We start from the raw sequence: 12,143 nt of genomic DNA, 5'->3' as shown, positions 1-12,143 counted from the left end.
AAAAGATAACAAAAGGACCGAAAAATATAGACTAATTTGCATGAGAAGTGAGAAATCAATATCCAATGGAAGACGGAATAGTGATTAATGAAAGAATTCTGCAATTTAGAACCAGTGAATATTGTTTGTTAAAAATACATACATGAATAAATGTAAAAGTTTTGTATCTGCATCTGTGTAGAGGCCAGGATTTTGAAGACACTAAATAACACTGGCCCCAGTACGGCCCCTTGAGACACAGCTCAAAATAATTTTTTTAAAAAGTGCCTTGTAAAAATCTTGTCGTGAAAACTTTAACCCTTAATAAATTCCTCTCTTTGGGTATGAATGACTAGCGATTTCTGACAGGTCTCTGTGGCGACCTCCCTGCCCTCACGCCGCGGCCGCCGCCCTCACACCGCGCCCCGCCCTCGCGCGGCCGCTGGCCAATGGCTGCCAAGCTCCGCGCGCATGCCCCGCCCCCGGCGCCTCTCTGACCAATGGGAGCAAAGCGGGCTCGGCGCGCTCTCCCCCTCGCCCCGCCTCCGCCATCCCGCCGCCGCCCGTCCGCCGTGGAGCGCTCCACCGTGAACGAGGGCGGCTCTGCCGGGCTCTGTGCTGAGCTCCGCGGCGCCCCGGCCATAATTCCGTAACCCTCCTCTTCGTGGCGCGTCCACCCAGTCTTAGCGTAGCAGGAGCGGCCCCATATATCAGCTCGCTTCACCCCTCCTTTTTCCCCTTCCCTTCGCGCCGCTCTCCACCCCACCGAGAGGATCATAATGGACTCGGCCGCCGGGGCAGCCGCTAACGGCTCCCTGTGGGTCACGTGGGCGGCGCGTGCTCTATATGAGGCCGAGGGGCGGCGGGCGGGACGTTCATTCGCCTCGTGCAGGGGGCGGGCGGGTGCGAGGCGGCTTCGCCATGAGCTCCGGGCCGGGGTCCCTCGGCCGTGGCGATACCGTCACCCTGAGGGTCAGCGCCGTGGGGCTGTACCCCGAGGTCCCCATCCTGCGGCTGTGGGGACTGCTAGGTGAACGTAAGGCTGACTATGCCCTCCTCTACCGCGAGATCCAGGCGGCGGCCGGGCCGCGCCTGGCGGCCCACCCAGAGCCCAGCGGGCCGGGGGCCGGCGGGGCCAGGCTGTGCCCAAGAGATCTGGCACTGGTGGAGCTGTTGGGCGTGTGGTACCGCTGCTGTGTGGTGAGCTGTAGTGCCCAGGGGTACCGTGTCTTCCTGCTGGACGAGGGGTACGTGGTGACCACATCTGCCTATTACCTGGCACGGGGCTGCTCGGAGCTGTTCCAGCTGCCCCCAGAGGCGGTGTGCTGTGTCGTGGCCGATGTCATGCCCTCCCACAGTCAGGAGGAGACAGCAAGTGGGGATTCACCGGTGTCCAAGTGGACCGTGGAGGCAGTGGAGTTCCTCAGCTTCCTGCAAGGCAAGGAGGTGTCTGGTGTGGTGCAGGAGGTGATAACGCCGCAGCTCGTGGTGCTCGAGCTGCCCCAGCTCGTGGCTCAGATGTGGCAGCTGGGCCTGGCCAAACGCGCCTCTCCCAGCTGGTTCTGCGAGGTGCTCAGGCGCTGCCTGCCTTTTGGCCAGTTAAAGAAGCAGCTCTGTCAGCAGCCTCCCGAGTGTTACCTTGAAGCTTTTGAGGTTCCGCAGCTTGTCCATATGTTGCTCTCATACCAGCCTCTGTCACCTGCCTTGGATTACTACTACCCTCAGCTTCAGTTGGGTGTGACAGAGCCTGTCTTAGTGACCCACGTCTCTGACCCTCACCGCATTTACTGCCAACTGCAGTGCCTGTCACAGGAGATCTGTTGCCTTTCTGATACCATGTGCCAAGCTTATGACCGGTGGGAGCAGGACTTACTACCCAGAGTGGGCTCGCCCTGTGCTGCCCGTGGGATGGATGGCCAGTGGTACCGTGCCATCCTGCTGGAGCTCATTGCTGGAGAGCAGGACCAGAGTGCAGCTCTGGTGCTGTTTGTGGACTATGGCAAGAAGGAGACTGTGAGCAGAGCTAACCTGCGCCATTTGCCTGCTGAGTGCTTTCGCATGCCTGTGGTCACTTACGTGTGTGCTCTTCAGGGTGTTTCGGATGGGGGCTGTGGCTGGTCCTCGTTCCAGGTCAATTTGCTGAAAACATTGGTGCTCGGCAGAGGAGTGAGTGCTCACATCAAAGCCTTTGACTCCTTTGAGCATCTCTATTATGTGACCCTCTATGGGGAAAATGGTGTTGATTTGAACCATCTTTTTGGGTCTCAGGCTTGCTGCCTGGTCAGCAGTCATGTGAGCCAAACTGAGGCTCATGAGCAACTGGAAGTAGAGGAATCCTTAGCTGAAGAATTGGAATTGCCTCCAAAAGCACCTCCTGTTTTAACACATGGAGATTTGGCTTCAGCTGCTGTAGCTGGTGTGTGTCTGAAGACCTGGACATTGTACAGTGCACGGGTCTCCCACGTCCAAGACCCATCTGAGTTCTGGCTGCAGCTCCGTGGGTATTACCAGCTCTTCAGGCAGCTGAGGCAGTGCATGTGGAATTTTTATTCCCATTCCACAAAACTGGATGATGCCGGGTGGAACCCACAGCCTGGATCCCTTTGTTGTGCCAGTGGGAGCGAGGGTGGCTTTTATCGAGCAGTGGTCACCAGGGTTCTGGACACTGGTGTGGAAGTACACCTGGTGGACAGAGGCAGTACAGAAACTGTGGATGTGTGTGCTGTGAGGGAGCTGCTCCCTCGGTTCAGGGAGCTGCCTGCTTTAGCTCTCAAGTGTTGTTTGGCAGGTGTCTCCCCTCCAAGAGGGAGTTGGAGTGAAGCTTCTGTGTCTGCATTCAGGGAGATGGTACTGAACAAGGAACTAAAGGTTTGGTTTTTCAATGTGCAGGGTGACAAATACATGGTGGAAATTTTTGACCAGTCTCAGTTAGGAGAGAGAAGAGTAAGTAAACTCATGGCCCAGGGGGGTTTTGCTAAATACCAGAGGTATGAAATGCCCAGGGCTTCCCAGAAATCAGATAAGTCTGTGACACAGGCCTCTTCCCTAGTGTGTGCTGCAGAGGAAAGCCAAATAAATGCAGAGAAGGGGCTCAGAGAAGAGTGTGCTCTAAAGAGCAGTGAGAGAATATTTGATTCTCACATGGGTGTGATGGTCAGAGACAGCCCTGTTGCAGCCATTCTCAATTCTAAAAGTAGTGAATCTCTTATTTCTCAAGACTATGAGGGTAGCGAAAATCTGCAAACCTCTCTGAGACAGAACTATGTGGAAATTAAGCCAGGCTCCTCTTGTGGAGGCCACTTAGAAGTGGGAAGTACAGTTAATGTTATTTTGTCATATGTTGAGAATCCTAGTTGTTTTTGGTGCCAGTTAAGTAGAAATTGCCATGACCTTGAGGTGCTAATGGATGAAATTCAGGAGCATTGCAAGAATTCATCTCAGCCACACGTTTGGCCAAATCCTGTGTGTTTAGCCCAGTATTCAGAGGATAAAAAATGGTACAGGGCCTTAATAGTTAGTGAAGGAGTTTGTGCAGAAAAAGTAGAAGTCATATATGTTGACTATGGCAACAGAGAGCAGGTGTGTCTAACAAAGCTCCGTGCAATTAGTGAACACTTCCTTAGGTTAGAGGCTCAGGCATTCAGGTGCAGCCTTTACAACTTAATCCAACCCAATGGTCAGAATCCTTTTGCTTGGGATGAAGAAGCAATTCAAGCTTTTCGTCAGTTTGTTGTTGATTCATCATCTGACCTTGACCTGAAGTGTACAATCTTTGCCTTGGCTTCAATAAATAGGGATCTGTTTAACATTGTAGATTTAATCACACCTTTTCAGAGTGCTTGCCAGTTTCTCACTGAGAGAGGTGTAGCCAGACCTTTATTTCCTCAAAAGCACCTGGAATCTTTGGTCCAGCTTCACTCTTTCTATTTTTCTAGTCACGGTATCAAAATTGGGAGTGAGGAAGATGTTTATGTTACGCATGTTGAGAATCCATGGACATTTTACTGCCAGCTTGAAAGGTGTGCAGATACCTTGGCACAGCTGGCTGATAACATCAGTTGCCTGGCTGAGAGATTGACCAGCACAGGAACCTTGGAGAAGTCTGGGACCTTGTGTCTGGCAAGGTACTCTGACAGTCAGTGGTACAGGGGAGTAATTATGGAAAGAGAGCCTAAGGCTAAAGTCTTCTTTGTGGACTTTGGGAACACAGAGTCAATAGAGACAGATGATCTGCTTATTTTACCTAATGATGCCTGTGATATTTTGCTAGTGCCAATGCAGGCTGTAAAGTGTTGTGTGTCTGACGTATCATCTGTTTCCAAAGAAGCAGCAACATGGTTTAAGGAAGCTGTTCTAGAAAGGAGATTAAAAGCAATAGTGGTAGCAAAAGACTCTGATAATACGCTGCTGGTTGAGTTGTTTGATAAAAATACTCAAATTAACACAAAACTGAAGGAGCTAAGCCTAAACAGTAGAGGACAGTTTAGTCATGTGCACAATGAGACTTTGTGCTCTAGAAATACAGGTGTGAATCAGAGGCATGAGGCTGCAGAGTCCCCTTTACATGCAGGTAGACCTCTTGAAAGAAAAGAAAATCAACCTGAAGCCCAGCAAGAAAAAGGGAGCAAAAAACCCTTCAAAGAAGTTGTAAACCTTTTCCAGCGCTCTGTGAAGGGAGATGTGGCAGCTGGATTACTAGAACCTTATGACATGCTTGGCAGTAGGAAGGATGCTGTTTTGTTGAACAAAGGAGGGGAGGAGTCTCTGCTCTTTCCCCAGATGGCTTCACTGTCAGGTACTAAATCTGATGCTGAAGGCAGGTGTATAATGCTTAAAAATGCATCTGATCTACCACCACAGAAAGTAGTGCCAGCTCTTAAAACCTTAGTGTATGTGTCTTATGTCAGTGACCCACAGGATTTTTATGTTCAACTAGGGAGTGATGAGGTTCAGCTTAACAACATTTTGGAAAGTTTAAACAATGGGAAGTCAGTGAAGGACCCTTGTGGACAGCTTTTCCAAGCAGGAGATTTAATCAGTGCTGTTTATTCAGAAGACAGCCTGTGGTATCGAGCTGTAGTTAAAGAGAAGACTTCTGACAATTTGATAAGGGTACATTATATTGATTATGGTGATACATCTGTGATTAGTGTTGATCAAGCACGCAGGCTCCCTAAGAACTTGTCATCTATTCCAGCAATGAGCATTCACTGCTTCCTTGCTGGACTCAAATGCAAAAACAAAGCAGACTGGACAGAGAAAGCAGTGTTTTATTTCACCAAGAGAACAAGTGAAATCCTGCTGTCGTGTGAATTTGTAAAGAAGGTTGAGGATAAGTGGGAAGTTATTCTCAGTGACCATCAAGGTATAATAACAGTGGATTCAGCTGATAAAGATCTTGTAAGTAGAGAAAGACTTTTCTCAAGAAAAAAAATTGATAGGAGAGAGAACCATGACACGATCACTGGCTGTGAGTCTGTGCCTCCTCAGGTACAAAATGAGATTTCCTGTGTAAGTGATTGTAAATCTTTTATCTGGAAATTTCCAGAGGCAGGTCAGACTTTAAAAATTTACATCACAGTGGTAAATAGTCCAGGATACTTCTGGTGTCACCGTGCTGATACCAAAGATGTGAGCTACATTGAGAAAAAAATAGAGGAGGCTGAAAAGCTTGGACTAAGCTCTCTGAATGATGGCAAGTCTTGCATTAAAAGTGGTGATATTTGTCTAGCAAAATACAGTCAAGATGGGTGGTTCTACAGAGCTCAGATCAGCAGTGTGAATGATGAGAGTGTAGTTGTTAGGCACGTGGATTATGGAAGCGAGGAAAGCGTCAGCCTGGAGATGATCAGACAGATGCCGTGTGAACTGCTCAGAGTACCTGGGCAAGCATTTGCTTGCTGTCTGTCAGGTTTCAGTCCCTCAGATGGCTCATGGGTTAGTGAAGCAAATAAGAAGTTTTATGATATGACTGAAAACCTTGTATTAAAAGCTGAAGTAGTAGAAATTCAGGAAAATAAAGATTCTGAAATCCCTCTGTGTGTTGTCAAGCTGGAAGCTTCTGGCAATAGTATTAATGAAGGGATGAAGCGTTTTTGGAAGGCTAATAAAGAAACTGGTGATCCCCTAAAGGAAGACAGAAGTTCAAACAGCAATTTGGGTCTTTGTCTCAACCAAGAGACTACTGCTGTTTGTCAATTAGCTCAGGAAGAAAATGGAAGTACTTTATTTTGTTCTGATCCTTTTCTGGGTGTAACTTCTGACTGCTTGGAAACTGCAGAAGTAAATGTGTCAGTGGGAGCTGCCAGTGGGAAGGCTGATGATGGATATGAAATAGGAGAGCGTGATAAAGACAGTTTTGATGAAGAGATACCTCTGTCTGAAGGTGGCAGTGCTAACAGTATGCTACTAGTACCAATGAGAAGCTGCAGCCCTCACATTGTGGGGAATGGAATGAAAGCTGCAGAACAAGACATGTCTGAAATACTGTTTGGAGAGGAGGCTGAGCTGAAAGCAGAAGTGACAGGCAGTGCTCCAGCAGCCAGCCTTTTTGTGGGAAAAGAACAAGGACTGCAGAGATTGCCAGTGCTGCAGGCACAGCCATCTGCAAGCAATGGAACTAAGACATTAGGAGAACTGGATCCATTAGAAATGCACTTACCATGTGATGATCTAAACGAGCTCCTACAGGAACTTTTGGAAAAAGCCTCCTTTGGTGAAGGAACAAAGGAAGCACTGGAAGCAAAGTCTCTTGAAATGCAGGCAGCATCAGGCAGTGAAACAAGAGAGACAGTGTTGGAGCAGGAATTGGTGGAGCAGCCAGATGTGAGGGAGGAGACGCGGCAGTTGACAGCTCTGAACTGTCTTGATATTTTACCATTGCTTAATGAGAAAGAAAACCTGGTGCCTTCAGTTAGTGACACAGAGGAGTCAGTAGAGCTGATTCCATCTGATGCTCAGCCTTCTTTGGGAGAGAAGACCAAGACACTGCAAGCGAATCTGTCTGGAATTCATGAAACAGAAGCTATACAAGATGACTGGATGGAAACAGACCCTCCTTCCCTAAGGCTGTCATCGTCTGGTGGTAGACCTGAGAGAGAACCGCAGCAGAAGGTACGTGAACAGCAGTCGATGCTAGGAGCCAAATTTGAGCCCTTTCTGGAAATGGTGCTGCCTGATGTTCAGCCCCCTCAGGAAGACAAGGAGGAGGACTTGTTAAGGCTGGAACATGCTGTGCTACAGAGTTCTGCAAATAGTGGAAGTCAATTTTCATTTCTTTCAAAAGACTCAGCGAATCAAAGGCCGGTTTTCACTGCAAAATCATGTGACTGTAAAGTTGAGAAACATAAGGGGTGGCAGAAGAAGAAAGATGACTGTGTGGAAGAATGGATGGAACAAGACTTGACTGACTCATTTAAGGAGAGTGGAAATTTGTGTGTTCAGTCTTTAGGCTATAAACCTGGGGAAGATGGAAAGCAGAATGAGAACTTGGCTAACTGCAGTGCAGGTAAAGTGTCTGAGTTTACAGAGTTAAATAATCAAAATGTTGTGCACATTCAAACATGGGAATAGCCTTCTTGTAAAAAAACCTAACTTTTATTCCCTAATATGATAGTGTATTAGTCTTAATGCTTTGATGGATTAAGGACAGCAGACCAAGTGTAGTATCTCATGGGTGATGTGACAGGTTAACACCACCTAGTCTTACTTGGCAAGATTAATGATTTTGAATGGAAATTCATTTCTGAAACGAAGTGCATTTGCAAGACTGTTTTGGATGATAAATTTAACTTTCAAATATCAAGTACTTTGGAGGGGATGGGGCAGCAGTGTTTGAGGCATCTGAGGTTTTTTGAGGGTTAATTTTTGTGGGGTTTTGTGAGTTTGTTTTTGTTTGTTTGTTTTCTTCCTCCTTCATTGGTAAATTACCATTTCTTGTAGCACACCACAACTACTATCCTTGTAGTCTGAAGGGCTTTGCTGTTGGTTCCAAGTGTGTGGTGTGGACTTCTCTCAAATGGTGTGATGCTCGTATTTTGGAGGTATCTGAGAAGGGTACCAAGGTAAGTGTGGTTTGAATACTCTTTCTGCATTCTCAAGATCTGATCCTTCTTTGTTCCTTCTCTAAACTCTAATAAATATTTTTTTTTAATTGTTATAGAATTTAAGTATTGCAAAGGCTGATTCTGAATTTATGGACTAGAGAAAAACAGCAGTGTCTCAAATTCAGTTGATACATTTCAACACTTGATGTTCCCTTCACATCTTATTCTTTTGTTGACTGGGAATATTGAATCTGGCTCCAGTTTGAGACATGCATAGGTGTGTGGTTCCCTCTGGCCTGCAAATCTGTGTTCTGCAGTGGAGCTGTATTGCCATTAAACACTCATGAAACTTGACGTTATTTTACTGGTGTTTTGAGGAGTTAGTGCTAGAGCTGTAGAAACTTGGGAAGAAACTTAAATTATACTGCAAGTAGTAACAAATCCACAACTATTCCTGCTTCAGTGCAATGTGTATTGCATTAGCAGCTAGAGGGAGTTAACAGTGGAGAATAATGCAGTGAGCTGCCTTGTTCTACTGCTGTCTCAGCTGGGGGATGAATGAGATGTCTTCCTTCAGTCCAGGGGGAGTGTTTGTTGATGTACACACTTGCACAGACATTGTACTTGCATAAAATGATCTCTAAGTTAAGATTGCATATCCAAAAGGTCATTACATAAAAGCATCCTTTTGGAAGATGGAATGTCTGAGATAGTGGAAGCCAGCTCTGGTGCTGGTAGGTCCTTTGGGTGTCTAAAACGCATCTCAGCTGCATTCACATGAGAGGCAGTGTCAGGGATTATCATGTAATGATATCCCTGTTCATCAGCTTCTTCTGGTTCTGATCTAGTAGGTATTTTGCAGCCTTTTTCCCACTATGCTTGGGTTAGGAGCCTAGAAGAGCCTTGAGCAGCCTCAGTCACTACATTCAGTTTTATTAGAGATCAGCTTGTTCTTCTTCACAAGATCCAGACTTCTCAACACCTTCTCAAAGGCACAGAGTCCTTATCTGTGTTTTCCTACTGCTGTGTCCTATTAAATGCATTGTTGCTGTGCTAGATCCACTTTGGCTCTGTCTGTACAGGTCTTGAACCTCTGCAGTGGCAATGAGGAGATTGTGCATCCTGAGAACGTCTGGAACGGAATTCCTGACGGGGCTCACAGATCATCTGAGGTATGGCAGTGTGGTAGTGGACTGGGCAGGACACTACTGGTTTTTAGAAAGGCTGCCAACTAATTGCTAAATCATGAAAAATACTTATATTATGGAGTAATTAGGAAAGAATAGTGAGGTTTTCACCAGTGTTCTTCATCAAGTACCTACCAGTGGATGAAAAAGTCATGAATGGAACCCAAAGCTCAGGTCATGAACCTTTTCACATGCAGCCTTTGTATCAAAGTAAAAAGTGGGCAGAAGATTAATGCAATGAATTTTAAGGGGGGGAACAGTGGGTAAATAGGAGTCCAGTAGTGCTGATGTAAGAAGTTAGCCTAATATTAAAGGAAGCACCTCAGTGGAAGTCTTGGCAACAGTGCCAACTTCCTAACAGGATCCCTTTTTGTGTAGGCATTAACCCCTGCAACAGAAAACTTGCAGTCCTTACCAGAGGAGTCCTTGCTTCAAGGTAAGTCTGCTTTAAGCCCCCCACATGGGTTGTGTACTCTGTGTTTGAATGGTTTCTAATTTTCTAGGAAATACTTAACTTTAGAAAATACAGTTGAAATGCTAATATGGTCTTCTGTCATTGATACTGTGGTTGGAGTTTTCTTGATAGCATTAGCTTATGTATTGTCAGTTTAAGAGTGACTACATGCAATTAAAGCTGTGTCTGGATTAGAAACCAATTTAGTATTTATTTATTGATCTAATGAATTGAGCCTCTTGGATGAGCTGGTTCACCCAAGTTACAGATTTTGCCAGTGCATCAAGATGCTGTTCTTGGTCATGTTTCTGAGGCAAGATGAGCAACTGCTAGGCAGGCTCTGTGAAGCATCTAGTTTAGTATTTGAGTGCCCCAGTCCCATAGTCTATAAATCTAAATCCATAATAATACAATTTTAGTTGTAAGGATAGTCTCTGAATAGTACATGCATGTCTTTATTGCTACCTAAAAATTTTGAAGTGTTACTGGTTAACACCTCTTCAGTGTACGAAATAAATAGTAGAGGTTCTTTTTGTTTATGTGCTGTTTTTCTAATTAATGGAATTGTAGAGCAGTTCTGGTTGAAAGGGGCTTTTCCTGGTGGTGAAAGCAGGGCCAACTAGATCAGGTTGCTAAGGACCTCACTGCCAGTTCTGGAATCTGTCCAAGAATAGAGACTCCAAAACCTGTCTGAGCAATTTGTTTCTGTGGTTGCCTGATGAAGAGCACTCAGAGTTGAAGTGGGGATAGCATTTGTGCTTTCAGGGATTAATTGGTAGTTGTATTTCAGTATAACTGTTGGTTTATGGGTAAATAAGGAGGCCTGCTAGAAAGATCAGGTTGCCTGTTGAGCAAGAAAAAGGGTAGTAAAGAATTTGATAATAGGTTAAAGTGGTCAATCTACAAACTCTCCCTCAATTGTATCACTCAAATGCAGAATTACTCTTGACTTGGTGGATTTTTTTCTGTTCTTGAACACTTTGCATGGAGTTAGTGTGTGCACTCTCAGCACCAGTACAGGAAAGGTGAGTCAGGGTCATGCACCCACGTGTCGGAGCTGGAACCTGCTGCACACCCTGCACTGCCTGGAAAGGCAGTTGGAGTAGGAGGTACTCAGGGTGTAAAAACTCCTGCACATAAACTCAGTGGTTCATGCCAAGCCCACAGAGTGATTAAGTAACTCATAACTGAAATCTGGTAGCACTGCTGTTTCATCTTCTTGGGCACTTCTGCTCTTTCAGCTGTTTTATTTTTGTATAATAAGTGTAGTCTTTTAACACAGTTCAGTATGTCAGTAGTATTTAGTCTGAAGCCCTGTAGAGCTGACTTTTCCTTTTAATGCCCTTTTACACATTTATAGAAGCATCTTGATGGGTCTGTGTTTATTCCCTATAGAAAAGCAAACTGGCTGCAGTAGCAATTTAGTTGAAGATCCTCATGTCCTCCAGCAGTGCTGAAACCAAGTGACACGTTGACCACGTGAAACTGAACAAGTGCCTGTGTATGAAATGCTCCCATGAAAATGTGTTTGTGGGAAGAAAAATACCAGCAGAGCATTGAGTGGCTTATTTTTTCTACCTGACCAAATACTTGTCACTGCTGAACCTCCCTGTAAAGGAATGGTGTTGGCAGACTGTTGTTTTCAGCTTGTTTTCTTACAGCTGTTGTTGCTAGACTGTTATTGTTAGCTTGTTTCTTATAGCTGTACTTTCCTAAATAAGAATTTGCCTCTTGGCTGGCATTTTTTACTGACTGGGATGCACTGACTTATATGGAGTTCTTGGTATGTGGTTCTTCAACAAAAGTTTCTTCTGAGTTTCTGTATATGCTACTGTGTTGTACAGCACTGCTTCCTGATGTTTGCTTTTGGAAAAATTGCATTGTTAAGTGGTTTGTTTTTTTTCCTCAAAAAAAAAAAAGTTGAGGGTATTTTTGGGGGGGTAGGGGTGGGGAGGTTTTTTTTTCTCCATAGGGGAACAAACACAGTTGTTTTGTGTTGATGTCTTGTATTTGGTGCTGTTCTAAAGCAATGGAAGAAGCTGGAATAAAGCTTTGGGTGGCATACACTGATTTGTTAATGTGTTTTAATGACTTGTGTCTGTTCCTGTGCAGAAGCCCAGATGCTGTGTGTGGGCTGTTCTGCAGCCACTGGTTGTGTTTTGACCCTAACCAGCTCTCTAGAGTATTGTGAGCTATGGTGAATATTTTGAAACATTAATTGCACTTAATTAATTGAACTTACTGCAATTGTACTAATGAAAGATGAAGCTTTTCCTGTAAATAGGAAGACCCAATGGAATGGTTTTGCTGCCACATGTGTGCAATGTGTTAAGGACATGACCTGCAGCTGTTTTAAGGGGATCTCAACTTTTACTCTCCTCCTCAGGTGTTGAAAAGGGGGTGCTACTTTATAGTGGTGTTCCATGCTTCTGTGTAGCATAGCTGCTCCCTCCTCTTCAGAAACTGAATTTTTCATGC

General features: G+C 45.4%; 1 protein-coding gene across 1 annotated transcript; it reads left to right on the top strand.

The window, feature by feature from the left end:
- The first annotated feature begins 900 nt into the window (after positions 1 to 900).
- TDRD6 (tudor domain containing 6) lies at positions 901 to 12,129 on the top strand. Its single transcript, XM_033055446.2, has 5 exons — positions 901 to 7,486; positions 7,921 to 8,042; positions 9,107 to 9,196; positions 9,590 to 9,647; positions 11,061 to 12,129. Exons 1-5 carry the CDS (start codon positions 901 to 903, stop codon positions 11,120 to 11,122), a joined length of 6,918 nt encoding a protein of 2,305 aa, XP_032911337.1. The 3' UTR covers positions 11,123 to 12,129.
- Positions 12,130 to 12,143: the final 14 nt, after the last annotated feature.

The sequence above is a fragment of the Catharus ustulatus genome, chromosome 3 (assembly GCF_009819885.2).
Source record: "Catharus ustulatus isolate bCatUst1 chromosome 3, bCatUst1.pri.v2, whole genome shotgun sequence".
NCBI lineage: Eukaryota > Metazoa > Chordata > Aves > Passeriformes > Turdidae > Catharus > Catharus ustulatus.
Note: the sequence above shows the minus strand (reverse complement) of the source record. Positions and strands in the feature narration are given on the sequence as shown.

Coding starts and splice junctions, on each gene's coding strand:
- TDRD6 (XM_033055446.2), top strand. CDS start 901: ATGAGCTCCGGGCCGGGGTCCCTCGGCCGTGGCGATACCGTCACCCTG. Junction 7,487..7,920: donor CTTGGCTAACTGCAGTGCAG/GTAAAGTGTCTG, acceptor CATTTCTTGTAG/CACACCACAACTACTATCCT. Junction 9,197..9,589: donor GGGCTCACAGATCATCTGAG/GTATGGCAGTGT, acceptor CTTTTTGTGTAG/GCATTAACCCCTGCAACAGA.